Source organism: Mustela lutreola, chromosome X (assembly GCF_030435805.1).
Source record: "Mustela lutreola isolate mMusLut2 chromosome X, mMusLut2.pri, whole genome shotgun sequence".
Lineage (NCBI taxonomy): Eukaryota > Metazoa > Chordata > Mammalia > Carnivora > Mustelidae > Mustela > Mustela lutreola.
Genome location: NC_081308.1, coordinates 132,707,151 through 132,734,358, shown reverse-complemented (window position 1 = coordinate 132,734,358; position 27,208 = coordinate 132,707,151). Strand labels below are relative to the sequence as shown.

The following is a 27,208-nucleotide window of genomic DNA, read 5'->3' as shown; positions in this document are numbered from 1 at the left end:
CCACCCTGTCTACGGCATTTTGTAATGGCGGGCTGAGCAGAATAAGACAGACACAAACTACCAAAACTTATTCAAGAAAAAGTAAATAATGTGAATAGTCCCAAATCTTTTAAAGGAATAGTAGTAAAAATTTTTTTTAAAAAAAGAAAATACCTAGCCAAGATGGTTTCGCTCATGAATTCTACCAAACATTTAAGAAAGAAATATCATCAATTCTACACATTCTGTTCCATAAAATCAAATAATGAGGGACACTTCCCAACTTATTTTTTGACATCATCATTACCTAATGCCAAATTTAGACAAAAACAATAAAAGAAAGGAAAACTATAGAGCAGTATTTCATGAACTTAAACACAAAAATCCTCGCCAGAATATTAAGAAATGGAATCCAACAATATTTTAAAAGGATAATACATCCAGACCCAATAGGGTTAATCCCAGGAATAGAAGGCTTTTTCAACATCAAAAAAAAAAAAAAAATCAGTGAGGTCCACCATATGAATAGACTAAGAAATGCCATATGGTCATCTCATTAGGTTCAGGAAAACAATTTAGCAAAATTCAGTACCCATTTATTACAAAAGCTAAAAAAAATGGGAATAGAAGGAGACTTTCTTTTTTTTCTTTTTTTTTTATAAAGATTTTATTTATTTATTTGAGAGAGAGACAGTGAGAGAGAGCATGAGCGAGGAGAAGATCAGGGAGTGAAGCAGACTCCCCATGGAGCTGGGAGCCCGATGTGAGATTCGATCCCGAGACTCCGAGATCATGACCCGAGCCGAAGGCAGTCATCCAACCAACTGAGCCACCCAGGCATCCCAGAAGGAGACTTTCTTAACTAATAAAGGACATATATGAAAATTACACAATAAGCATCATACTTAATGTCAGGAGACCAAATGCTTTCTCCCTAAGATCAGTAATAAAACAAGGATCTCCCTTTTTCACCACTTGTGTTCAGCATTGTTTTGGAAATCATATCTAGGGCAGTAAAGCAAGAAAAATAAAGACATGCAGGTTAGAAAGGAAGAAATATAACGTCTTCATAAATGGTAAGATTATCTATTAGATCTCCCCAAAGATCTACAAAAACTCATGAAAGTTGCATTTTACAAGTTAATAAAAGTCATTTGCTTTCCTATATAGAAACAACTAGGGACGCCTGGGTGGCTCAGTTGGTTAAGCAGCTGCCTTCGGCTCAGGTCATGATCCCAGGATCCTGGGATCGAGTCCCACATCAGGCTCCTTGCTCGGCAGGGAGCCTGCTTCTCCCTCTGCCTCTGCCTGCACTCTTTCTGCCTGTGCTTGCTCGCTCTCTCTCCCTCTGTCTCTGACAAATAAATAAAATCTTAAAAAAAAAAAAAAGAAACAACTAACAACTGGAATTTGAAATTAAGAAAGCAGTAACACCAAAAAATAAGTACTTGGCTTAAGTAGTTAAATACTTTAGAATCTGTATATAGAAAACTGCGAAACACTGATGGAAGAAATGAAAGAACTAAATAATTGGAAAGACATTTCATGATCATGGATCAGAAGACTCGGTATTGTTAAAATGTGAATTCTTGGGGCGCCTGGGTAGCTCAGTGGATTAAGCTGCTGCCTTCAGCTCAGGTCATGATCTCAGGGTCCTGGGATCGAGCCCTTCATCTTCCTCAGCGTCCCTGCTGAGCAAACAGCCTGCTTTCCCCTCTCTCTCTGCATGACTGCATGACTGTCTGCCTACTTGTGATCTCTCTCTCTGTCAAATAAATGGATGAAATCTTTAAAAAAATGTGAATTCTCAATATGATCTGTAAATTCAGTGCAATCCCACGCAAAATCCCAGGAAGCTTTTTTGTAGGTATCAACAAACTGATTCTAAAATGTAAGTTGTTGGCATTGGTTTAGTGTCTGCCTTTGGCTCAGGTCATGGTCTCGGTCCTGGAATTGAGCCCCACATTGAGATTCTGCTCAGCAGGGAGCTTGCTTCTCCCTCTCCCTCTGCACCACCCACCAGTCATGCATGCTCGCACTCTCTCTCTTTCCTAAATAAATAAATAAAATCTTTTGAAAAAGTAAAAATAAAATAAGGTTTATATGAAAAGGGGGAGGTTCTTGACTAGCCAATACAATTCTGAAAAAAGTCAGAGGACTCAAACTACCTGATTTTAGGACTTACTGTAAATTTACAGTAATCAAAACACTGTGGTGCTGGCAAAAGAATAGACACATAGAGCAGTGGAACAAAATTGAGAGGCCAAAAATAGACTTTTACAAATATAGTCAACTGACTTTTGGCAAAAATTCCAAGTCAGGGGGCTCCTGGGTGGCTCAGTTGTTAAACGCATCTGCCTTTGGCTCAGTTCATGCTTCTCCCTCTCCTACTCCCCCTACTTGTGTTCCCTCTCTCACGGTCTCTCTTTCTGTGTCAAATAAATAAATCTTCAAAAAAAATTCAAAGTAAATTCTTCTGAAGATTTTGTTTTCAAAAAGTGATAATGGAACAATTGGCTATATGCTAAAAACAAAACAACAAAAAACATTGACACCTCATATTCTGTGTAATTATTAACTCAGAGTTGATTATATTCCTATGAAAATGCAAAACTATGTAAGTTGTGTAAGAAAACAGGACAAAGTGTTTGTTACCTTTGATTAAGCAAAAAATTATTAGATACAACTATAAAAGCAAAATCCTAAAAGGAAAAAAAGATAAATTGAGCTATCAAAATTCAGAACATTTTCTGTGTGACAGGTACTGTAAAGAGAATGAAAAGAAAAGCCACAGATTTGGAGAAAAGTTTTGCAAACTACATATCTGAGTAAAGACTTGTATGCAGAATATATAAAGACCTCTTAAAACTTAGGAAAACAAGGGGCGCCTGGGTGGCTCAGTGGATTGAAAGTCTGGCTCTTGATCTCGGCTTTGGTTGTGATCTCAGGGTCATGAAATTGAGCCCCACGTTGGGCTCCATGCTCAGCATGGAGCCTGCTTGGGGTTCTTTCCCTCTCCCTCTGCCCCTCCCCCCATCCTCTCTCTTTCTCTCGCTCTCTTTTTCTCTGTCTCCCTTCCTCCCTCCTTCTCTCTAAAAATAAGAAAACTATCTGAACAGACACTTCATTAAAGAGGATACAAGTATGGCAAATATGCACATGAAAAGATGCTCAACATCATTTTCCTTAGGGAAATGCAAAATTAAAGCCAAAATGAGATATCATACACACCTATTAGAATGACTAAAATCCTCCCCACAACTGACAACACTGAATTCCCGCAAGGATGCAGAGCACCAGAAATTCCTTTGTGTTGCAAAAATAGTACAACTGTGCTAAGTATTTACCTAACTGATTTATAAACTTATGTCCACAGCAAAAACCCACACATGAATAACAGCTTTATTTATACTTGTCAAAAATGGGAAACTGCCAAGAGATCCTTCAGAAGGTTAAATAATAAACTAGTATAACCATACAATGGAACACTATTTATCGATAAGAAGGAATGAGCTATTAACTCACACAATGGCAATGAATCTTAAATGCATTTTGCTAAGTGAAAGAAGCCTAACCATCAAAAGCCATATACTATATGATTTCATTTGTATAACATTCTGTTAAAGGCAAAACTGTAGGGACAGAAAACAAATCAGTGGTTGCCAGGGGTTTGGGAGGTGGTAGTAGAACAACGGGTTTTTATAGGGTTAGGGTTAGAAGCAGTCTCTAACAGGGTGTTTTAAAGGACGGTAGATGCAATCTGTGTGGCAGTGTAGTAACTAATAACTGCATTTGGGGAAAAAAAACTATAGAACTTTATAGCAAAAAGTGAAAGTATATAGATTTAAATATATACAGATATTTTAAAATCAACCAGGGAGTCAGATCTGAGGATGGAATGCAGCCTGTGATACATGAATCCAGCTGAAGGGAATGGAGGGAAAAGTGCTGGCATACATAGCATTGGAAAACAATGTTTTTACTGGAAACCATAAGGCTGAAGACAAAAGGAACCATACATAAATACTATAGTTTTTAAAGTTGTTTCTTACATGAACACAGATTTAGAATTCTAAAACTGTTGTATACAGCAGATAGTGGGAGCCAGGTTTCTTTACAATCAGAGACAGTGATTACAGATAAGCATGGAGGAAGGCTAGAATGCATCATATTCTTCTGGAATAGAGTTGGAGACATCAATATGAATTCATGTTTAGCTTAATATAGATATGGATGGATACATACAGAAATAATTGTAGATATGTTTTTTCACGTGGATTAGTATATTTCCTAGCTCTGTCTACTGCAAAAGCCTAGAAGCAGTAACACCTGGAAAACCCTACCTTGGCTAGAAAGGTTAATACATCAGTAATAAGCCCTATTAATAGCATGTGCCATTGATATGATGGGCTAAGAAGGGCACTTTACTTCTGTAGCCATTCTCCCAAAAATCTACCCAATAGGCTATACTATAATCCCACTTTAACCCTGAGAAAATCAACATGCAAACCCAAATTGAGTAACATTCATACAAAATGCCTGACCAGTACCTCTCAAAACTACCAAGGTCATCAAAAACAAGGAAAGTCACAGCTCAGAGAAGCCTAAGGAGACATGATGACTAAATGTAATGTGAGTCCAAGATGGGATTCTAGAATAGAAAAAGGACATTAGGGAAAAACTAATAAATTCAAATAAAGCATGAGATTTTGTTCATGAAGTATGTGTTGATATTAATTCATTAGTTGGGACAACTTTCCCATACTAATATAAAATAATAATAAGGGAAACTGGGTGAGGGCCATGTGGGAACTCTTTGTATTTGTGACTTTTCTATAAATTTAAAACCATTCTGAAACTTATAACGAGTTTATTAAGAGGAAATTGGAGAAGGTAGTGGAAACAAAGCCATAAGTTTCACTGTGAAAGGGAATATAAATGTAGTTGGGTGGTAATGGAAGAGATACATACAGTGAAGGAGAACATTATTTTAAGATAGGGGTAAAGCAACATGTTTGCTGATGCAGATGATACAGTGGGGAGGGAAATTTTGATAAACCAAAAGAAGATGGAGCAATTTCAGAAGTATAGTACCTATGTAGGAGAGAAGAGATAGGGTCTAATTCATAAATGGAAGTGTTGGCATTGGTTAAGTGCACGGATATTTCAACCATAGTAACAGGAAGGAAGGTAGAATATATGGACACAGATGCAAATAAGTGGGTGGATGTGGAGATTCTTTCTTTTTTTTTTTTAGATTTTATTTATTTATGTGAGAGAGAGAGGGAGAGAGAGCATGAGCAGGGTGAGGGGCAGAGGGCAAAGCAGGCTCCCTGCTGAGCATAAAGCCCAACGCTGGGCTCAGTCCCAGGATCCTGAGATTGTGACCTGAGCTGAAGACAGATGTTTCACCGACCAAGCCCCCCAGGCGCCCCTGGAGATTCTCCTCTAATTGCTTCCATATTCTCTTTGAAGGAGCAAGAAAGGTCACCAGTTGAAAATGGGAAGGGAAAAGCTGTACTAGCAGTTTGAGGAGATAGGAGACAGTATGAAATAGTCTTCTTGGAAAGTGAGAGTGATTTAACCAGGAAATTATGCAGAATGTTTGGCAGTGGTGAGTATTCATTTGAGACATTTGGTGACGATTTTAAAATGAGAATGGCCATTGCAGTTTAAAAGATTTTCTCCAGCAATATTCAGCTGCTTAGCTGCTTGGTTGCAGGCACAGATGAAGTGGGGACTTGAGTTTATTAGGAGTGGGGTTTTTTCAGGGAAGTATGGCAGGGGGAGAGAGAGGAGCAAGGGAGTTAAGTATGTTTTCAAGGAATGGATTAAAATGATGGACCATAAGGACGCCTGGGTGGCTCAGTTGGTTAAGCAGCTGCCTTCGGCTCAGGTCATGATCCCAGCGTCCTGGGATCGAGTCCCACATCGGGCTCCTTGCTCCGCAGGGAGCCTGCTTCTCCCTCTGTCTCTGCCTGCCTCTCTGCCTGTGCTCGCTCTTGCTCTCTCTCTCTCTGGCAAATAAATAAATAAAATCTTTAAAAAAAAATGATAGACCATAGAAGCTGGGCCCCATAAGGAGAAAAATGAAGATATTAAAGGAGACAAGATGATGGGATTAGAGCTCTTTGTGCAGGTGAAGGATTATTGGAGTGAGGAGTGCACAAATAATTGAACAGAAAAGGGAACAAGGAGTAGTATAGGGTGTTTGAAATGAAAATTATAAAGGTTAGGGTTAGATTAATGTTGATGACAGGAAGGTATGACAGTAAATTGATCTTTATTTATTTAAAAATAGAGTGGCACACCAGATATTTGTTTAGAGTAATGAAGAGGGGTAGAGTTATAGGACAGCATGAGCTTTAGAGGAGCAAGGAGACAACTATCCTATTAGTACACTGTAGCATTGTCTTGCCCTGCTGATGGTCCAAAATCTAGAATACTCTTTCTAAAATACAATCTGAATCATGGCTCTGATTTTTAAAATCTCCTTATAGATTTTGGTTAGTATCCAAAATCTATAAAGAACTAATACAGCTCGACACTCAAAAACCAATTGATCCAGTTAATAAAGGGGCAGAATAGACATTTTTCCAAAGAAGACATCCAGATACACGAAAAAGTGCTCGGCATCAGGGAAATACAGATCAAAACCACAATGAGCTACCACCTCACACCAGTCAGAATGGCTAAAATTAACAAGTCAGGAAATGACAGATGCTGGCGAGGATGCGGAGAAAGGGGAACCCTCCTGCACTGTTGGTGGGGATGCAAGCTGGTGCAACCACTATGGAAAACAGCATGGAGGTTCTCAAAAAGTTGAAAATAGAGCTACCCTATGACCCAGCAATCACACTACTGGATATTTACCCTAAAGATACAATGTCATTAAAAAAAATGCAAATGTCGTGATCCAAAGGGTCACATGCACCCCAGTCTTGATAGCAGTGGTGTCCACAATAGCCAAACTATGGAAAGAGCCCAGATGCCCTTCAGCAGATGAATGGATAAAGAAGATGTGGTATACACACACACACACACACACACACACACACACACACACACACACACACAGGAATATTACTCAGTCATCGAAAATAATGAAATCTTGCCATTTGCAACCATGTGGATGCAGCTAGATTGGATTATGCTAAGTGAAGGAAGTCTGTCAGAGAAGGACAAATATCATATGATTTTACTCATCTGTGGAATTTAAGAAACAAAACAGATGAGCATAGGGGAAAGGGAAAAAAAGAGAGGAGCACAATGCATAAGAGACTCTTAACTGTAGAGAACAAACTGAGAGTTGACGGAGGAAGTGGGTGGGGGGTAAATGTGTGATGGGGACTAGGGAGGGCACTTGTTGTGATGAGCATTGGGTGTTTTATGCAGCTGATGAAGCACTAGATTCTACTTCTGAAACCAATGTTAGATTATATGTTAACTGACTAGAATTTTCTGAAAGATTATTTATTTATTTATTTATCAGAGAGAGAGAGAGAGCACAGCAGGGAGAGTGGCAGGCAGAGGGAGAAGCAGGCTTCCCGCTGAGCAAGGAGGCTGAGGCAGGACTTATCCCAGGACCCTGAGATCATGACCTGAGCCAGAGGCAGATGCTTAACTGACTGAGCCACCCAGGTACCCCAATGTGTTTTATTTTTTATATTTTATTTATTTTAATATTTCAAGTTTTTATTTAAATTTTCATTAACATACAGTCTAATGTTAGTTTCAAGAGTAGAATTTAATGATTCATCACTTACACAGAACACCCAGTGCTCATCACTACAAGATCCCTCCTTAATACCCTAACCCATCTATCCCAGCCACAACCACCTCCCTCCTCAACCCTCAGTTTGTTCTCTATCATTAAGAGTCTTTTATGTGTTGCCCCCTCTCTTTTTTCCCTTTCCCCTATGCTCATCTGTTTTGTTTCTTAAAGTCTACATATGAGTGAAATCAAATGGTATTTTTCTTTCTCTGACGGACTTATTTCACTTAGCTTAGCACCCTCTACCTCCAACCATGTGGTTGAATTGTTGAACACTACATCAAAAACTAATGATGTACAAAAGTTGGGGAGGAGATTGTGCTGTGTGAAATAAGTCAAGCAGAGAAAGTCAATTAAATGGCTTCACTTACTTGTGGAGCATAAGGAATAGCATGGAAGAGATTGGGAGAATGAGAGGAGAGGGGTGTTGGGGGAAATCGGAGGGGGAGATCAAGCAGGAGAGACTGTGGACTCTGAGACACAAACTGAGGGCTTTGGAGGGGAGGGGGGTGGGGGGTGGGAGAGCCTGGTAGTGGGTATTAAGGAGGGCACGGATTGCATGAAGCATGGGGTGTGGTGCATAAACAATGAATCTTGGAACACTGAAAAAATAAAATTAAATTAAGATGTTAAAAAAAATCAAATGATGTGCTATTACAGTGGCTAACTGAACAGAGTAAAAAAAATTTTTTTTAATTTAAAAAATAGAATTGTCAATGTATTTTTAAAAATAAAATAAAATAAAATAAAATACTTCAGTGGTTTCATTTTCTAAATTTAGAACTCTGTTCTGTTCTGAGTTTATCTTGGATACCTGGTGACAATATGAGGTATGAACCCAATTTTATCTTATTTTCAAATGGCTGTCTAGTTGTCCCAACACAATTTATTTTAGAATTTGTATTTTTTCTAGTGATTATAGCTGTCAGTTTATTAGAATCCAAATTTCTATACACGTTTAGGTGTATTTTGTATTTATATTCTTTTTTGGTTTTATCTGCTATTCCTATCCCAGCATAGTAGAAATTTTACAGTATGTTTTGTATTTGGTAAGGTGAGTGCTCTTGCTTATTCCTTGGTAGAAGAGTTTTTGAAGGAAATTTTCTGATTAGTGATTATTTTTAAGTTTTCCTAAATAAATATTTATTTACTTCTATAAAATTAATCGTGTAAAATAATATCACAAATAATATGAAGAATGCATTTCCCTAGAGCTGCAATATGCTAACACCGTGATGCGCTTTGATTATGTCTGGCTTCGAGACCACTGCCGCTCAGCATCTTGCTACAACTCTAAGACTCACCAGCGCAGCCTGGATACTGCCAGTGTGGATTTATGCATCAAGCCAAAGACCGTTCATCTGGATGAGACCACACTCTGTCTCACCTGTGAGTAGAAAGGGGCTTGGTCTTGGCTGGGTTACTCTTCTAAAGAACAGTCATTTTGCAAAAACTGCTTTGCCCTGTTCCAGAATAGGGGATTCTGGTTTCTTTATTGAGGTATAATTAACGTACAATATTTAATTAGTTTTAGGTATAACATTGATTTGACAATTCTGTGCATTACTCAGTGCTCACAATGGTAAGTGTAGTCCCCATCTATGACCATACAGTGTTATTACAATATTACTAACTATGTATTCCCTATTCGGCACCTTTTATCTCTGTGACTTAATTTTATAACTGGAAACTTATACCTCTTATCCCCTTCACCTCTTATGTCCCTCCTCCCCCACCAAAGAAGACACCAGTTTGCTCTCTTATTTTAGTATCTGGTTTTTTGTTTGTTCATTTGGCTTTTTGTTTTGTTTTGTTTTGTTTTGTTTTAGATTCCACATATAAGTGAAATCACATGGTACTTGTTTTTCTGTCTGACTCATTTCACTTAATACATACCTTCTAGGCCTGTCCATATTGTAGCTCATGGCAAGATCTCATTCTTTTTAATGGATGCGTAATATTCCATTGTGTATACATACCATATCTTCTTTATCTATCTGTGGATCACTTGGGGTACTTCCATATGTTGGCTCTTGTAAAGCTGCAGTAAACATAGGGGTGCATATATCTTTTCAAATAAGTATTTTCTTTGGGTAAATACCCAATAGTGGAATTGGGGGATTTTTTTTTAATTTTTTATTTTTTATAAACATATATTTTTATCCCCAGGGGTACAGGTCTGTGAATTACCAGGTTTACACACTTCACAGCACTCACCAAAGCACATACCCTCCCCAATGTCCATAATCCCATCCCCTTCTCCCAACCCCCCTCCCCCCAGCAACCCTCAGTTTGTTTTGTGAGATTAAGAGTCACTTATGGTTTGTCTCCCTCCCAATCCCATCTTGTTTCATTGATTCTTCTCCTACCCACTTAAGCCCCCAGGTTGCATCACCACTTCCTCATATCAGGGAGATCATATGATAGTTGTCTTTCTCCGCTTCACTTATTTCGCTAAGCATGATACGCTCTAGTTCCATCCATGTTGTCGCAAATGGCAAGATTTCATTTCTTTTGATGGCTGCATAGTATTCCATTGTGTATATATACCACATCTTGATCCATTCATCTGTTGATGGACATCTAGGTTCTTTCCATAGTTTGGCTATTGTGGACATTGCTGCTATAAACATTTGGGTGCACGTGCCCCTCTGGATCACTACTTTTGTATCTTTACGGTAAATACCCAGTAGTGCAATTGCTGGGTCATAGGGCAGTTCTATTTTCAACATTTTGAGGAACCTCCATGCTGTTTTCCAGAGTGGCTGCACCAGCTTGCATTCCCACCAACAGTGGAGGAGGGTTCCCCTTTCTCCGCATCCTCGCCAGCATCTGTCATTTCCTGACTTGTTGATTTTAGCCATTCTGACTGGTGTGAGGTGATATCTCATTGTGGTTTTGATTTGTATTTCCCTGATGCCGAGTGATGTGGAGCACTTTTTCATGTGTCTTTTGGCCATCTGGATGTCTTCTTTGCAGAAATGTCTGTTCATGTCCTCTGCCCATTTCTTGATTGGATTATTTGTTCTTTGGTGTTGAGTTTGCTAAGTTCTTTATGGATTTTGGACACTAGTCCTTTATCTGATATGTCGTTTGCAAATATCTTCTCCCATTCTGTCAGTTTTCTTTTGATTTTGTTAACTGTTTCCTTTGCTGTGCAAAAGCTTTTGATCTTGATGAAATCCCAATAGTTCATTTTTGCCCTTGCTTCCCTTGCCTTTGGCGATGTTCCTAGGAAGATGTTGCTGCGGCTGAGGTCGAAGAGGTTGCTGCCTGTGTTCTCCTCAAGGATTTTGATGGATTCCTTTCGCACATTGAGGTCCTTCATCCATTTTGAGTCTATTTTCGTGTGTGGTGTAAGGAAATGGTCCAATTTCATTTTTCTGCATGTGGCTGTCCAATTTTCCCAACACCATTTATTGAAGAGGCTGTCTTTTTTCCATTGGACATTCTTTCCTGCTTTGTTGAAGATTAGTTGACCATAGAGTTGAGGGTCTATTTCTGGGCTCTCTATTTTGTTCCATTGATCTATGTGTCTGTTTTTGTGCCAGTACCATGGTGTCTTGTTGATGACAGCTTTGTAATAGAGCTTGAAGTCCGGAATTGTGATGCCACCAACGTGGCTTTCTTTTTCAATATCCCTTTGGCTATTCGAGGTCTTTTCTGGTTCCATATAAATTTTAGAATTATTTGTTCCATTTCTTTGAAAAAGATGGATGGTACTTTGATAGGAATTGCATTAAATGTATAGATTGCTTTAGGTAGCATAGACATTTTCACAATATTTATTCTTCCAATCCAGGAGCATGGAACATTTTTCCATTTCTTTGTGTCTTCCTCAATTTCTTTCATGAGTACTTTATAGTTTTCTGAGTATAGATTCTGTGCCTCTTTGGTTAGGTTTATTCCTAGGTATCTTATGGTTTGGGATGCAATTGTGAATGGGATTGACTCCTTAATTTCTCTTTCTTCTGTCTTGCTGTTGGTGTAGAGAAATGCAACTGATTTCTGTGCATTGATTTTATATCCTGACACTTTACTGAATTCCTGTATAAGTTCTAGCAGTTTTGGAGTAGAGTCTTTTGGGTTTTCCACATATAGTATCATATCATCTGCGAAGAGTGATAATTTGACTTCTTCTTTGCCGATTTGGATGCCTTTAATTTCCTTTTGTTGTCTGATTGCTGAGGCTAGGACCTCTAGTACGATGTTGAATAGCAGTGGTGATAATGGACATCCCTGCCGTGTTCCTGACCTTAACGGAAAAGCTTTCAGTTTTTCTCCATTGAGAATGATATTTGCGGTGGGTTTTTCATAGATGGCTTTGATGATATTGAGGTATGTGCCCTCTATCCCTACACTTTGAAGAGTTTTGATCAGGAAGGGATGTTGTACTTTGTCAAATGCTTTTTCAGCATCTATGGAGAGTATCATATGGTTCTTGTTCTTTCTTTTATTGATGTGTTGTATCAAATTGACTGATTTGCGGATGTTGAACCAAACTTGCAGCCCTGGAATAAATCCCACTTGGTCGTGGTGAATAATCCTTTTAATGTACTGTTGGATCCTATTGGCTAGTATTTTGGTGAGAATTTTCACATCTGTGTTCATCAAGGATATTGGTCTGTAGCTCTCTTTTTTGATGGGATCCTTGTCTGGTTTGGGGATCGAGGTGATGCTGGCCTCATAAAATGAGTTTGGAAGTTTTCCTTCCATTTCTATTTTTGGAAAAGTTTCAGGAGAATAGGAATTAGTTCTTTAAATGTTTGCTAGAATTCCCCCGGGAAGCCGTCTTGCCCTGGGCTTTTGTTTGTTTGGAGATTTTTAATGACTGTTTCAATCTCCTTACTGGTTATGGGTCTGTTCAGGCTTTCTATTTCTTCCTGGTTCAGTTGTGGTAGTTTATATGTTTCTAGGAATGCATCCATTTCTTCCAGATTGTCAAATTTGTTGGCGTAGAGTTGCTCATAGTATGTTCTTATAATAGTTTGTATTTCTTTGGTGTTAGTTGTGATCTCTCCTCTTTCATTCATGATTTTATTTATTTGGGTCCTTTCTCTTTTCTTTTTGATAAGTTGGGCCAGAGGTTTATCAATTTTATTAATTCTTTCAAAGAACCAGCTCCTAGTTTCGTTGATTTGTTCTACTGTTTTTTTGGTTTCTATTTCATTGATTTCTGCTCTGATCTTTATGATTTCTCTTCTCCTGCTGGGTTTATGGTTTCTTTCTTGTTCTTTCTCCAGCTCCTTCAGGTGTAGGGTTATGTTGTGTACCTGATACCTTTCTTGTTTATTTGTTTTTTTTTTAAAGATTTTATTTATTTATTTGACAGAGAGAGATCACAGAGAGAGATCACAGAGAGGCGGGCAGAGAGAGAGAGAAGAGGAAGCAGGCTCCCTGCTGAGCAGAGAGCCCGATGTGGGACTCAATCCCAGGACCCTGAGATCATGACCTGAGCCGAAGGCAGTGGGTTAACCCACTGAGCCACCCAGGCGCCCCCCTTTCTTGTTTCTTGAGGAAAGCTTGTACTGCTATATATTTTCCTCTCAGGACTGCCTTTGTTGTGTCCCACAGATTTTGAACCGTTGTATTTTCATTATCATTTGTTTCCATGATTTTTTTCAATTCTTCTTTTAATTTCCCAGTTGACCCATTCATTCTTTAAAAGGATGCTGTTTAGTCTCCATGTATTTGGGTTCTTTACAAACTTCCTCTTGTGTTTGAGTTCTAGCTTTAGAGCATTGTGGTCTGAAAATATGCAGGGAATGATCCCAATCTTTTGATACTGGTTGAATCCTGATTTAGGACCGAGGATGTGATCTATCTGGAGAATGTTCCATGTGCACTAGAGAAGAATGTGTATTCTGTTGCTTTGGGATGAAATGTTCTGAATATATCTGTGATGTCCATCTGGTCCAGCGTGTCATTTAAGGCCTTTATTTCCTTGTTGATCTTTTGCTTGGATGATCTGTCCATTTCAGTGAGGGGAGTGTTAAAGTCCCCTACTATTATTGTATTATTGTTGATGTGTTTCTTTGATGTTGTTATTAATTGGTTTATATAGTTGGCTGCTCCCACGTTGGGGGCATAGATATTTAAAATTGTTAGATCTTCTTGTTGGACAGACCCTTTGAGTATGATATAGTGTCCTTCCTCATCTCTTATTATAGTCTTTGGCTTAAAATCTAATTGATCTGATATAAGGATTGCCACTCCTGCTTTCTTCTGATGTCCATTAGCATGGTAAATTCTTTTCCACCCCCTCACTTTAAATCTGGAGGTGTCTTTGGGCTTAAAATGAGTTTCTTGGAGGCAACATATAGATGGGTTTTGTGTTTTTATCCATTCTGATACCCTGTGTCTTTTGACTGGGGCATTTAGCCCATTAACATTCAGGGTAACTATTGAGAGATATGAATTTAGTGCCATTGTATTGCCTGTAAGGTGACTGTTACTGTATATGGTCTCTGTTCCTTTTTGATCTACCACTTGTAGGCTCTCTCTTTGCTTAGAGGACCCCTTTCAATATTTCCTGTAGAGCTGGTTTGGTGTTTGCAATTTCTTTCAGTTTTTGTTTGTCCTGGAAGCTTTTAATCTCTCCTTCTATTTTCAATGATAGCCTAGCTGGATATAGTATTCTTGGCTGCATGTTTTTCTCGTTTAATTCTCTGAAAATATCATGCCAGCTCTTTCTGGCCTGCCAGGTCTCTGTGGATAAGTCAGCTGCCAATCTAATATTTTTACCATTGTATGTTACAGACTTCTTTTCCCGGGCTGCTTTCAGGATTTTCTCTTTGTCACTGAGACTTGTAAATTTTACTATTAGGTGACGGGGTGCGGGCCTATTATTATCGATTTTGAGGGCATTCTCTGAACCTCCTGAATTTTGATGCTCATTCCCTTTGCCATATTGGGTAAATTCTCCCCAATAATTCTTTCCAGTATACCTTCTGCTCCCCTCTCTCTTTCTTCTTCTTCTGGAATCCCAATTATTCTAATGTTGTTTCGTCTTATGGTGTCACTTATCTCTCGAATTCTCCCCTTGTTGTCCAGTAGCTGTTTGTCCCTCTTTTGCTCAGCTTCTTTATTCTCTGTCATTTGGTCTTCTATATCACTAATTCTTTCTTCTGCCTCATTTATCCTAGCAGTGAGAGCCTCCATTTTTTATTGCACCTCATTAATAGCTTTTTTTATTTCAACTTGTTAGATTTTAGTTCTTTTATTTCTCCAGAAAGGGCTTTTATATCTCCCAAGAGGGTTTCTCTAATATCTTCCATGCCTTTTTCAAGCCCGGCTAGAACCTTGAGAATTGTCATTCTGAACTCTAGATCTGACATATTACCAATGTCTGTATTGATTAGGTCCCTAGCCTTCGGTACTGCCTCTTGTTCTTTTTTTTGTGGTGAATTTTTCCGTCTTGTCATTTTGTCCAGATAAGAGTATATGAAGGAGAAAGTCAAACTAAAATGGTGGCAACAGCCCCAGGAAAATATGCTTTAAGCAAATCAGAAGAGATCCCAAATCGTGATGGGGGAGAAAGGGAATAAAAAGAGGTTCAAAAAGGAAGAAAGAAAGAAAAAAAAAAGAGAAAAAAAGAAAAGAAAAGAAAAGAATTAAAAAAATAAAATGAATCAAGAAAAATATAAAAAAGAAAAAGTATATATATTAGATAAACTAGTTAAAAAACGGTAAAAAAGATAAGGGTAAAAGTTAAAAAAAATTATTACCAGAATGCGAGAAAAAAAAATGAAAAAAAAATTAAATTAACTGCAAGACTAAAAAAAATCACAGGGAGAAAGCCATGAGTTCCGTGCTTTGCTCTCTCCTCCTCTGGAATTCTGCTGCTCTCCTTGGTATTGAAACCGCACTCCTTGGTAGGTGAACTTGGTCTTGGCTGGATTTCTTGTTGATCTTCTGGGGGAGGGGCCTGGTGTAGTGATTCTCAAGTGTCTTTGCCCCAGGTGGAATTGCACCGCCCTTACCAGGGGCCGGGCTGAGTAATCCGCTCGGGTTTGCTTTCAGGAGCTTTTGTTCCCTGAGTGCTTTCCGTAGAGTTCCGGAGGACGGGAATACAAATGGCAGCCTCCTGGTCTCCCGTCCGGAGGAGCCGAGAGCCCGGGGCCCCACTCCTCAGTGCGCCCTCAGAGAACCGCGCCCAGTTACTCCCGTCTGCCTGACCTCCGGCCACGCTCTGAGCTCACCGAGCCTGCCACCGGTTCAAGGTAATCCCGAGCTGTGATCTTACTGTCGGCTCTGTCTCTGTAGCCGGCTTTCCCGTTCCAGTACCTGCAAGCTCTGCGACACTCAGACACCCCCGATCCTTCTGTGACCCTGCAGGACCTGAGGCCACGCTGACCCCGCGTGGGCTTCATCCCGATTTAGCCTCTGGAGCGATGTCCCTCAGCGGAACAGACTTTTAAAAGTCCTGATTTTGTGCTCCGTTGCTCCGCCGCTTGCTGGAAGCCGGCCCCTCCCCCCGGGGTCTATCTTCCCATCACTTTTTTTTTTTTTTTTAAGATTTTATTTATTTATTTGACAGAGAGAGATCACAAGTAGGCAGAGAGGCAGGCAGAGAGAGAGAGGAGGAAGCAGGCTCCCTGCTGAGCAGAGAGCCCGACGCGGGACTCGATCCCAGGACCCTGAGGTCATGACCTGAGCAGAAGGCAGCGGCTTAACCCACTGAGCCACCCAGGCGCCCCTTCCCATCACTTTGGATTCACGTCTCCGCTGGTCCTACCTTTCAGAAAGGGGTTGTTTTTCTGTTTCCAGAATTGCTGTTTTTCTTCTCTTCGATCTGCTTATGGATTTGCAGGTGTTTGCAATCTTTAGATAAGCTATCTAGCTGATCTCCTGCTAGCTGAAGTAGTCTCAGCCTGCTACTTCTCCGCCATATTGACTCCTCCTGCGGAATTTGGGGATCTTATATTATTTCTATTTTTGATTTTTTTTTTTTAGGAACGTTAATACTGTTTAGCTGCACAAATTAATATTCCCACCCACAGTATATAAGTGATCCCTTTTCTCCACATCCTCAGCAACTTGTTATTTCTTGTCTTTCTGATACTAGCCATTCTCACGTGTAAGGAGATAGCTCATTGTGGTTTTGATCTGCATTTCCCTAATAATGATTGATGATGAGCATCTTTTCATGTGTCTATTGGCCATCTCAATGTCTTCTTTGGAAAAATGTTTATTTGGGTTCTCTGCACATTTCTAATGAGCTTATTTGTTTTTTTTCCATGTTGAGTTGTGCAAGTTGTTAATATATTTTTAATACTAGCTCTTTATTGGATATATCATTTGCAAATATCTTCTATTCACTGGATTGTCTTTTAGCTTTATTGATGTTTTCCTTTGCTGTGCAGAAGTGTTATTTTGATGTACTTCCAATAGTTTATGTTTATTTTTGTTTCCCTCACCTCAGGGACATATCTAGAAAGAACTTGCTAGGATTTTTATGTTTCTCTTCTAGGATTTTTATGGTTTAAGGTCTCACATTTAGGCCTTTAATCCATTGTGAGTTTATTTGTGTAGCATGTAAGAAAGTGGTCCAGTTTCATTCTTTTGCGTGTGTCTGTCCAGTTTTCCCAACACCATTTGTTGAAGAGACTCTTTCCCACTGGACAGTCTTTCCTGATTTGTCAAAGATTAGTTGACTGTAGAGTTGAGGGTCCACATCTGGGTTCTCTATTCTTTTCCATTGATCTGTGTATCTATTTTTCACCAATACCACATCATTTTCATTATTACAACACTGTAGTATATCTTGAAATCTGCAATGGTGATACCTCCAGGTTTCCTCTTTTTTCCTTAGGATTGCTATGGTTATTCAGAGTCTTTTGAGGTTTCATATAGATTTTAGGATTAATTGTTTTAGTTCTGTGAAAAATGCTGTTGGTGTTTTGGTAGAGATTGCATTGAATTTATATATTGGTTTGGGTAGAATGAACGTTTTAACAATATTAATTCTTCTAAACCATGAGTATTAAATTTCTTTCCAGTTTTTTGTGTTGTCTTCAATTTCTTTCATGAATGTCTTATAATTTTCAGGGTATACGTCTTTAATCTTCTTGGTTAAATTTATTTAACCAAGGTATTTCATTCTTTTTGGTTCAGTTATAAATGGGGTTGTTTTCTTCATTTCTCTTTCTGCTACTTCATTATTAGTGTATAGATACAGAATATATTTCTGTATATTAATTTGGTATCCTGTAACTGCTAGCTTTATTTATTGAATAAATCCATTTCTTTGCAACTTCCTGTGTATGTACAATTATTTCAAAATAAAAGTTTAAAGAAAAATCATTGGAGAAAAAAATATTTACAGTTGAAACATTTGACTACTGATTTCTCTACAGTAAAAAAACATACGCCATAGAACAGTTTATTTAAAAAATAATCAATTTGGCAAAATATTTGAAAAATGTATGACAAAGACTAAAAACCATTAATATATAAGGTATTATTGCCAGTTTATTTTTTTAAAAAGCACTAGTTTTTTTTAATTTTTATTTTTTAAATTACTTTTCAGTGTTCCAGAATTCATTGTTTATGCACCACACCCAGGGCTCCATGCAGTATGTGCCCTCCTCAATACCCACCACCAGGCTCACCCAACCTCCCACCTCCCGCCCCTTCAAAACCCTCAGTTTGTTTCTCAGAGTCCACAGTCTTGCATGGTTCATCTCCCCCTCCAAAAACCACAAGTTTTTCAGTAGAAAAATATGAAAAAGTAGTGAACAAGGCAGATTATTAAAGCATGAGTTACCAAATATTCTGTAGAGAGCCAGATAGTAAAGATTTTCAGGTTTTGCTACTGTATAGTCCCTGTCACAACTGTTCAACTGTTCAGTTCTTCAGTGGTAGGGTGAAAGCAGACATAAACAATAAGTAACCAAGTGGGTATCATGTGTTCCAAAACAGGTGTCACAAAGACAACTGCTAGGCAGATTTGGCACATGGGCCATAGTTTGGTAATCCTTGAATTTAAAAAATGTATGTCTATACAGTGGCTAGGAGACACATGAAAAGTGCTCAACATCACTGATCATCAGGGAAATACAAACCAACACCAAAGAGATTTGTTGTTGATACAAATCAACAACAAAGAGATACCACCTCACACCAGTCATAATAGCTAAAATCAACAACACAGGAAACAACATGTGTTGGTGAGGATGTGGAGAAAAGGGAACCCTCTTGCACTGTTGGTGGGAATGTAAGTTGGTCGCAGCCACTCTGGAAAACAGTATGGAGTTTCCTCAAGATGTTAAAAATAGAACTACCCTATGACCCAGCAATCACACTACTAGGTATTTACCCCAAAGGATACAAACATAGTCATCCGAAGGGACATGTGCACCCCAATGTTTATAACAGCATTATCAACAATGGCCAAACTATGGAAAGAACCAGATGTCCATGGATACATGAATGAAAAGATGTATAAATATATAATGGAATACTATGCAGCCATAAAAAAATGAAGTCTTGCCATTTGCAATGATGTGGATGGCACTAGTGAGTATCATGCTAAGTGAAATAAGTCTGTCAGAAAAAGACAAATACCATAAGATTTCACTGATATGTGGAATTTAAGAAATAAAACAAATGAACATAGGGGAAGGGAAAAAAACAGAGAGATAAACCATAAAACAGACTCTTAACTATAGAGTACAAACAGGATTGCTGGAGTAGAAGTGATAGGGAGATGGGTTAAATGGGTGATGGGTGTTAAGGAGGACACTTGTGATGAGCACTGGGTGTTATATATGAGTGATGAGTCACTAAATCCTCTACCTGAACCTACTATTACACTATATGTTAACTAACTGGAATATAAATAAAAATCGTAAAAATAAAAAACATGTCTAACAAATATAAATGTCTAACAAATATTAGCTTGTTAGTAAGTGACTAAATTAAAATTATTATAATAAGAGAAGTTTTACTTATCAAATTAGAAAACACATATTTAAAAAAGAAGAATACTCAGTTTTGATCAGCACACATACATTGTTGGAGAGAATGAAAATTGGTAGACTTTCTAAAAAAGTTATTTAGCTAAATGCATCAGGACTCTTAAAATTTTATGTCTCTGACATGGGGGGTATGGGGGTAGGAAAAGAATAAATGAAACAAGATGGGATCGGGAGGGAGACAAACCATAAGAGACTCTTAATCTCACAAAACAAACTGAGGGTTGCCAGGGGGAGGGGGTAGGGAGAGGGTGTTGGGTTATGGACATTGGGGAGGGCATGTGCTATGGTGAGTGTTGTGAAGTGTGTAAACCTGGCAATTCACAAACGTGTGTCCCTGGGGCTGATAATACATTATATGTTAATAAAAAATTTTTTAAAAATTTTAAGTTAAAAAAAGTTTATGTCTCTGGGTTTAACAATCCCACCTTCTATGCTTCTATTTTAAGAAAATTTATCAGAAATATAGAAAAGTGGAGTACATGAGTGACTCAGTTGAGTGTCTGACTTTTGGTTTGGGCTCAGGTCATGATCTCAGGGTCATGAGATTGAGCCCCACATCTGGCTCTACGCTAAATACAGAGCCTACTTTGGACTCTCTTTCCTTCTCCTTCTGCCCCTCCCTGCTGGGGTCGACCTTTGTTAAAAAAAAATCTTAAAGGGGCGCCTGGGTGGTCAGTGGGTTAAAGCCTCTGCCCTTGCCTCAGGTCATGATCCCAGGGTCCTGGGATTGAGCCCCACATCAGGCTCTCTGCTCAGCAGGGAGCCTGCTTCCCCCTCTTTCTCTCTGCCTGCCTCTCTGCCTCCTTGTGATCTCTCTCTGTCAAATAAATAAATAATCTAAAAAAATCTTAAAGGAAAAAAAAGAAAAGAGGGGCACCTGGGTAGCTCAGTCCATTAAGCATCCAACTCTTGATTTTGGCTCAGGTTGTGATCTCAGGGTTGTGAGATCAAGCCCCACATGGGGCTCTGTGCTCACCACAGAATCTGCTTGAGATTCTCTCCCTCTGCTCCTTTCCCACTTGCATGTTCTCTCCCTCTCTCTCTCTCTCTCTCTCTCAAATAAATAAATAAATAAATCTTTTTTAAAAAGAAAAGAAATATAGACAAGTATGATCACTACTAAACAATAAGGAAATTTTAAAAAATAACGCTACTTGCCCCAGAACAGACTGGTTAGGTAAATCTTGGTAGCCCATATTCTGTAAATTATAAGAATTAATATTTATGAAGATTTAATTTTTTTAAGCTTTAAATTCCAGTTGGTTAACATATAGTGTAACATTAGATGCTGGTATAGAATTTAGTGATTTAAAGTTGCATACAACACCTGGTGCTCATCACAAGTGCCCTCCTTAATACCCATCCCCTATTTCCCCCACCCACCACTCAACTCCGTACTGGTAACCATCAGTATGTTCTCTATAGTTAAAAGTCTGTGAATTTAGGAAACAAAACAAGTGATCATAGGTGAATTAATTTTTGTAATGATATAATGACTTAAAATGTTAAGTGACAAAGGCAGGATACAAACTTCTACAGTAAAAGAATGCATGGGAACAAGTAGAGGGAATGATGTCAAACTATTTTTTTTATTTAACTTTTTTTTAATATAAACATATAATGTATTTTTATCCCCAGGAGTACAGGTCTGTGACTCTCCAGGTTTACACACTTCACAGCACTCACCATAGCACATACCCTCCCCAGTGTCCATAACCCCACCCCCCTCTCCCAACCCCCCTGCCCCCAGCAACCCTCAGTTTGTTTTGTGAGATTAAGAGTCACTTATGGTTTGTCTCCCTCCCGATCACATCTTGTTTCATTGATTCTTCTCCTAACCCACTTAAGCCCCCATGTTGCATCTCCACTTCCTCATATCAGGGAGATCATATGATAGTTGTCTTTCTCCGATTGACTTATTTCACTAAGCATGATACCCCTTAGTTCCATGCACATCGTCACAAATGGCAAGATTTCGTTTCTTTTGATGGCTGTGTAGTATTCTAATAAATAAAACACACACACACACACACACACACATACATACCACATCTTTATCCATTCATCTGTTGATGGACATCTAGGTTCTTTCCATAGTTTGGTGCCAAACTATTAATAAGGGTTTCATCTGTGTGATAGAATGGTAAATATATGTGATTTTTAAAAGCTTCCTCATACTAGGGTGCCTGGGTGGCTCATTCGGTTAAGCATCTGGTTCTCGATTTTGACTCAGGTTATGATCTCATGGTGGTGAGATCAAGCCCCACATTAGGCTCCATGCGTGGCCCCTCCCCCCACTTGTGCACTCACTCTTTCTCTAAAATAAATCTTACTAAGGAGGGCACGTGTTGTGATGAGCACTGGGAGATATATTTAATTAATGAATCATTGAAAACTACATCAAAAACTAATGATGTACTATACAGTGGCTAACTGAACATAATAAAAAGTAATTTTAAAAATTTCCTCATACTTTTTTATGCTTTACAAATTACTTATGATACTTTCATTGTCAAGGAGTAGGAAGCCAAAACAGAGACAGAAAAGTAAAAAGTGGAAGAAAAGATAAGATGCCAGCAAAGCTTTTCACTCCCCTTGCTATATCCTTTGCTTATCCTGAAAATTTTCTAATGTTATTTCAGAGGGGGGATTTTTTTTTTTACTTTTTTTTGTCACTGTGAGCAGTCACTTATGAAATTACTTTATCATGTTTATTGATGTCATTTCATTAGGTCAAATTGCCCCGGTTCATTTAGTCCCTTCTAGTTGGTGAGATTTATTTGTTCATTGATTCATTTATTAGTACATACTACTCAACTTAAAAATATTTCTGTTTCAGGAATATTATAGGCACTCAATTTAATTTCATAAACAATATAGCACTGAATAATTGGTTGCTAAAAATGACTTCCTTAACTGTAAAATTATTGGCAGTAATTATAATTATTATTTTAATGCCTTTTATTTTTCCCTTTAAAGGGCCAGATGGTCATGTGACTAAATATGATTTGGATTGGCTGGTGAGAAACAGCTATGAAGGGCAAAAACAAAAGGTCATCCAACCTAGAATCTTCTGGAATGCTGAAATCTATCAGCGAGCCCAAGTTCCATCTGTAGATTTCCAAAGCTTCTTAGAAACCAATGAGGGATTGAAGAACTTTCTACAAAACTTTCTGCTGTATGGAATTGCATTCGTAGAAAATGTCCCTCCCACTCAAGAACACACTGAGAAGTTGGCAGAAAGGATCAGCTTGATCAGGTAATTTATTAGCTTCTAATATCTATGGTAATTGATTTGTAAAGCATCAACACCAGTAAAATAAGTTAACAGGGTATGGTCACTCTGTTTTTAATCCAGAATATTTTGTGTCCTGAATAAGGGGATTCCCACTTATAGTGCTTTATTTGAGGCACAGATTTCTAATCTCTAAAGACACTTACATGTTAAATATGATGACTTCAAAGTCATTGGTATATTTTTTGTGCCTAGTGGTCCTCAAAGTACCAGGTATCATTGTACACTCATGACTAGCACTGACTTTGAGTAAACAGAACCAGGTAGTAGTCTAAGTTCTACCCTCAAGCAATTGTGTGAACATAGACAACTCCATTACATACATACCTGTACCCTCCACCTGCAGCCCTGGCCTCAGTTTTCCCATCTGATCAGTAAGAGGGTTGAATAAGATGGTATGTAAAGATCATCCAGTTTTGACCTATTATGATTCCCAAGGCTTGATTCAGACACTAGTTGTTAATAATATTGCCTTATACTATATAGCATTTAACCAACATATTCACACCCATATTTTATTCCCTGTTCTGCTGATGAGCCACTTGAGACACATATAATAAGTAAGTGGCTTGCCCAGGATTGCTCTGCTTAGTAAGAAGTAGAACTGGGATTCACCAGGGACCTAAGATAGTGGTATAGTAGGAGGATCCTAAGCTTGCCTCATCCCTCAACACAGCTAATTAACTATCAATTCATTCTGAATACCCAAGACATTGACCTGAGGACTGATAGAACAAACTGCACAAGGAAAGGGAGAGACGAGGCCACATCGAGGAAGATAGGAAGTAAAAAGACATAATTTGGGGGAGAAATGAAGAGTGAGTGCTATGGAGGGACAGGAGCTCCTGGAGAGAAGTCAGGCAAACACCAGAGCAGACAGTGCAATCTGATGATTGCCTAAGGCACACAGGGAGAGACTGTTCGCTCTTCTTAGAGCATATCTGGGAGAGGTGGCTTTGCTACTCTGGGGACAAAAGAGCCACAGGCATCATTTCTCTTCCCCACACCTCAGCATAGGTCCAGAGACCGCTGCTGAAAGCAGCTAATCCAGACATTGGCTGTTTAATCTGCTTTACTCCAAATTCCATGCCCCTGTGCACTGGCATGACTGCTCTTCTGGGTCAAACCTGCATCAGTCCCAGTATGGCAAGACCATCCCCCAAAAGACCAGCTCAGATCCCCACTACACCTGGTCCCTAAAGATCAGAGTTTTAACAAGTCAGTAGGCTTGGCTTGTATAGAGCCCAAAGTGCACTATGCTGTTCCAGGTAGGCAAGGAACCCAGGGACAGTGTAAAAACACTGATCTGAAAAATACCTAGAACACATAAGGGTAAATTATTCACTCTTCTAGTAGTGCTTCCCTGAGAGCACAGATTCCTGTCTCCGAGGTCAAAGAAGCTGGCTGGCACCATTTCCCTCTCCCACCCCTCCACATAAACCAACTTCAGTAAACAGCCCAGTGCCCACACACTGGCTGCCTGACCTGCTTACCCTACGTCCCACACCCCTACCCCTGCACTCTGCTGGTATTGCTTTTCTCCTGCAAGCGTGCCTAAAGACCAGTACAGCAGGCCCCTTCCCCAGAAGACCAGCAGAAACCCCTGCCTGCACCATGTCTACCAGTCAGAGAGTTCTGCAGGGCTTCAGTTCTAGTGGAAGTGGTATCAGGTCTCATTTAACAAACAGACCAGAACATACCTAGTTAAAACTCACACATTCTGGTCAAGGTCCAAACACTGCCAACTACAGACAAGGACAAACTCTGCAGAAGACTGACCTGAGGGATAGAGCAGCCAAAACACAGTAGCAGAGTGCATACAGCACAAACCAGAGATACTCCCTAAAATACCCAGCCCTGGACAATATATGACCTCTTCTTCATAAAGCCATTACTCTCAAGAGCAGGAAACATAACAGGCCTTCCTAGCAGAGAAGAAGACAAAGACCTAGACAAAATGCCAAGACAGAAGAATTCATCCCCAAAAAGAACAAGAAAATGTCACAGCCAGACATCCAAGTGAGATACATATCAATAACATGCCTGATGGAGAATTTAAAACAAAAATCATAAGGATACTCACTGGGCTTGAGAAAAGAATGGAAGACTTCATTCAGGGAGGCCCTTACCACAGAGATAAAAGAGTTAAAAAGCAACCAGTAAGGAATGAAAAACGCAGTAACTGAGGTTCAAAACTGGATGTAATGACTACAAAGATGGAAGAAACAGAGGAATGAATAATGATATAGAAGACAAAATAATGGGGCACCTGGATGGCTCCAGTGGTCAAACATTCAACTCTTGTTTTTAGCTCAGGTCATGATCTCAGGGTCATGAGATTGAGCCCTGCATTGGGCTCCTTGCTGGGAGTAGAGCCTACTTAAGATTCTCTCTCTCCCTCTGCCTCTGCCTCTCCCCCATATCTATGTATCTATATGTCTCTCTCTCTCTCTCTCTCTCTGTCTCTCTCTCTCCCCTCTAGAAATGTTTTTAAAGAACACAACATAATGAAAAATAATGGAGCTGAACAAAAGAGAGAAAGAATTATGGAATAGGAGAAGAGATTTAGGAAACTCAGTGATTCCATCATGTAATAATATTTGTATCATAGGAGGCCCAGAAGAAGAAGAGAGAAAAAAGCGGGCAGAAAAGGAAATAATAGCTGAAAATTTCCCCAATCTGGGGAAGGAAACAGACATCCAGATCCAGGAGGCACAGAGAATTCCAATCAAAATCAACAGAAGCACCCCAATACCAAGGCATACTGTAGTTACATTTGGAAAATGTAGTGATAAAGAAAAAATCCTAAAAGCAGCAAAACAAAAGAAGTCCTTAACTTACAAAGGAAGACCCATAAGGTTAGCTGGCGATCTCTCCACAGAAGTTTAGCAAGCCAGAAGAGAGTGGTGTGATGTATTCAGTGTGTTGAATGGGAAAAATCAGCAACTAAGAATACTCTATCCAGCAAGGCTATCATCCAGAATAGAAGAGACGGTTTCCCAAACAAATGAAAACCAAAAGAGTGGCCACTAAACCAGCCCTGCAAGAAATATCAGAGGAGACTTCAAAAGTGACAAAGACAGGAAAGGATCAGAGAAAATCTCCAGAAACAATGATAAAACAAGTAATAAAATGGCAATAAATCCATATCTATTGATAATTACCTTGGATATAAGTTAACTAAATAAATGCTCCAGTCAAAAGACCTAGAGTGTCAGAATGGATTAAAAAAAAAAGCAGGACCCATAATATATGCTGCCAAGAGGACTCATTTTAGACTTAAAGACACCTGCAGATTGAAAGTGGGGGGATGGAGAACGATTTATCATGCTAATAGACATGAAAAGAAAGGTAGACTAGCAGTACTTAGATCACAAAAACTACACTTTAAACCAGACTGTAACAAGAGATGAAGAAGGACACTCTATCATAATAAAGGGGACTACCCAACAAGAAGATCTAACAATTGTAAATATTTATTTGCCTAACTTGAGAGCATCCAAATATAGAAAACAATTAATAACAAACATGAAGGAACTTATTGATAATAATGCAATAATAGTAGGGGACTTGAACACCCACTTACAGTAATGACCAAATCATCTAAACTGAAAATCAACAAGGAAACCAGGGCTTTGAATGACACGCTGGACCAGATGGACTTAACAGATGTATTAGGAACATTCTATCCTATGGCAGCAGAATACATATTCTTTTCACATGCACATGGGACCTTCTCCAGAATAGATCATGTACTAGGTCAGAAATCAGGCCTCAACAAATACAAAAAGATTGAGATCATATCATGCATGTTTTCTGACCATAACACTATGAAACTTTAAGTCAACCACAAGAAAAAATTTGGAAAGACCACAAATACATGCAGGTTAAACAACATGCTACTAAATAATGAGTCAACCAGGACATCAAAGAAGAAAATTTTAAAAATAACTGGACAAATGAAAATGAAAACATGATAGTCCAAAACCATTCAGATACAGCAAAAGTGGTCATAAGGAGAAAATACATAGCAATATAGGCCTACCTTAACAAGCAAGAAAAATATCAAATAAACAACCTTATACCTAAAGGAGTTAGAAAAAGAGAAACAAATGAAGCCTAACACCAGCAGAATGAGGGAAATAAGAACAGAAATAAATGATATAGAAACTAAAACAA

At 38.9% G+C, this 27,208-nt stretch overlaps 1 protein-coding gene across 9 annotated transcripts in view; it reads left to right on the top strand.

The window, feature by feature from the left end:
* The window catches only part of TMLHE (trimethyllysine hydroxylase, epsilon), a 97,475-nt gene that overhangs the window by 22,155 nt on the left and 48,112 nt on the right, over positions 1-27,208 (top strand). For 8 of the 9 annotated variants that reach the window (XM_059156755.1, XM_059156750.1, XM_059156752.1 and 5 more), the window contains exons 3-4: positions 8,951-9,142; positions 22,714-22,993. In XM_059156755.1, the coding sequence (XP_059012738.1) occupies positions 8,951-9,142; positions 22,714-22,993 (472 nt within the window). The remainder of the gene's footprint in view (positions 1-8,950; positions 9,143-22,713; positions 22,994-27,208) is intronic. The other variant, XM_059156751.1, reaches the window with a different exon arrangement.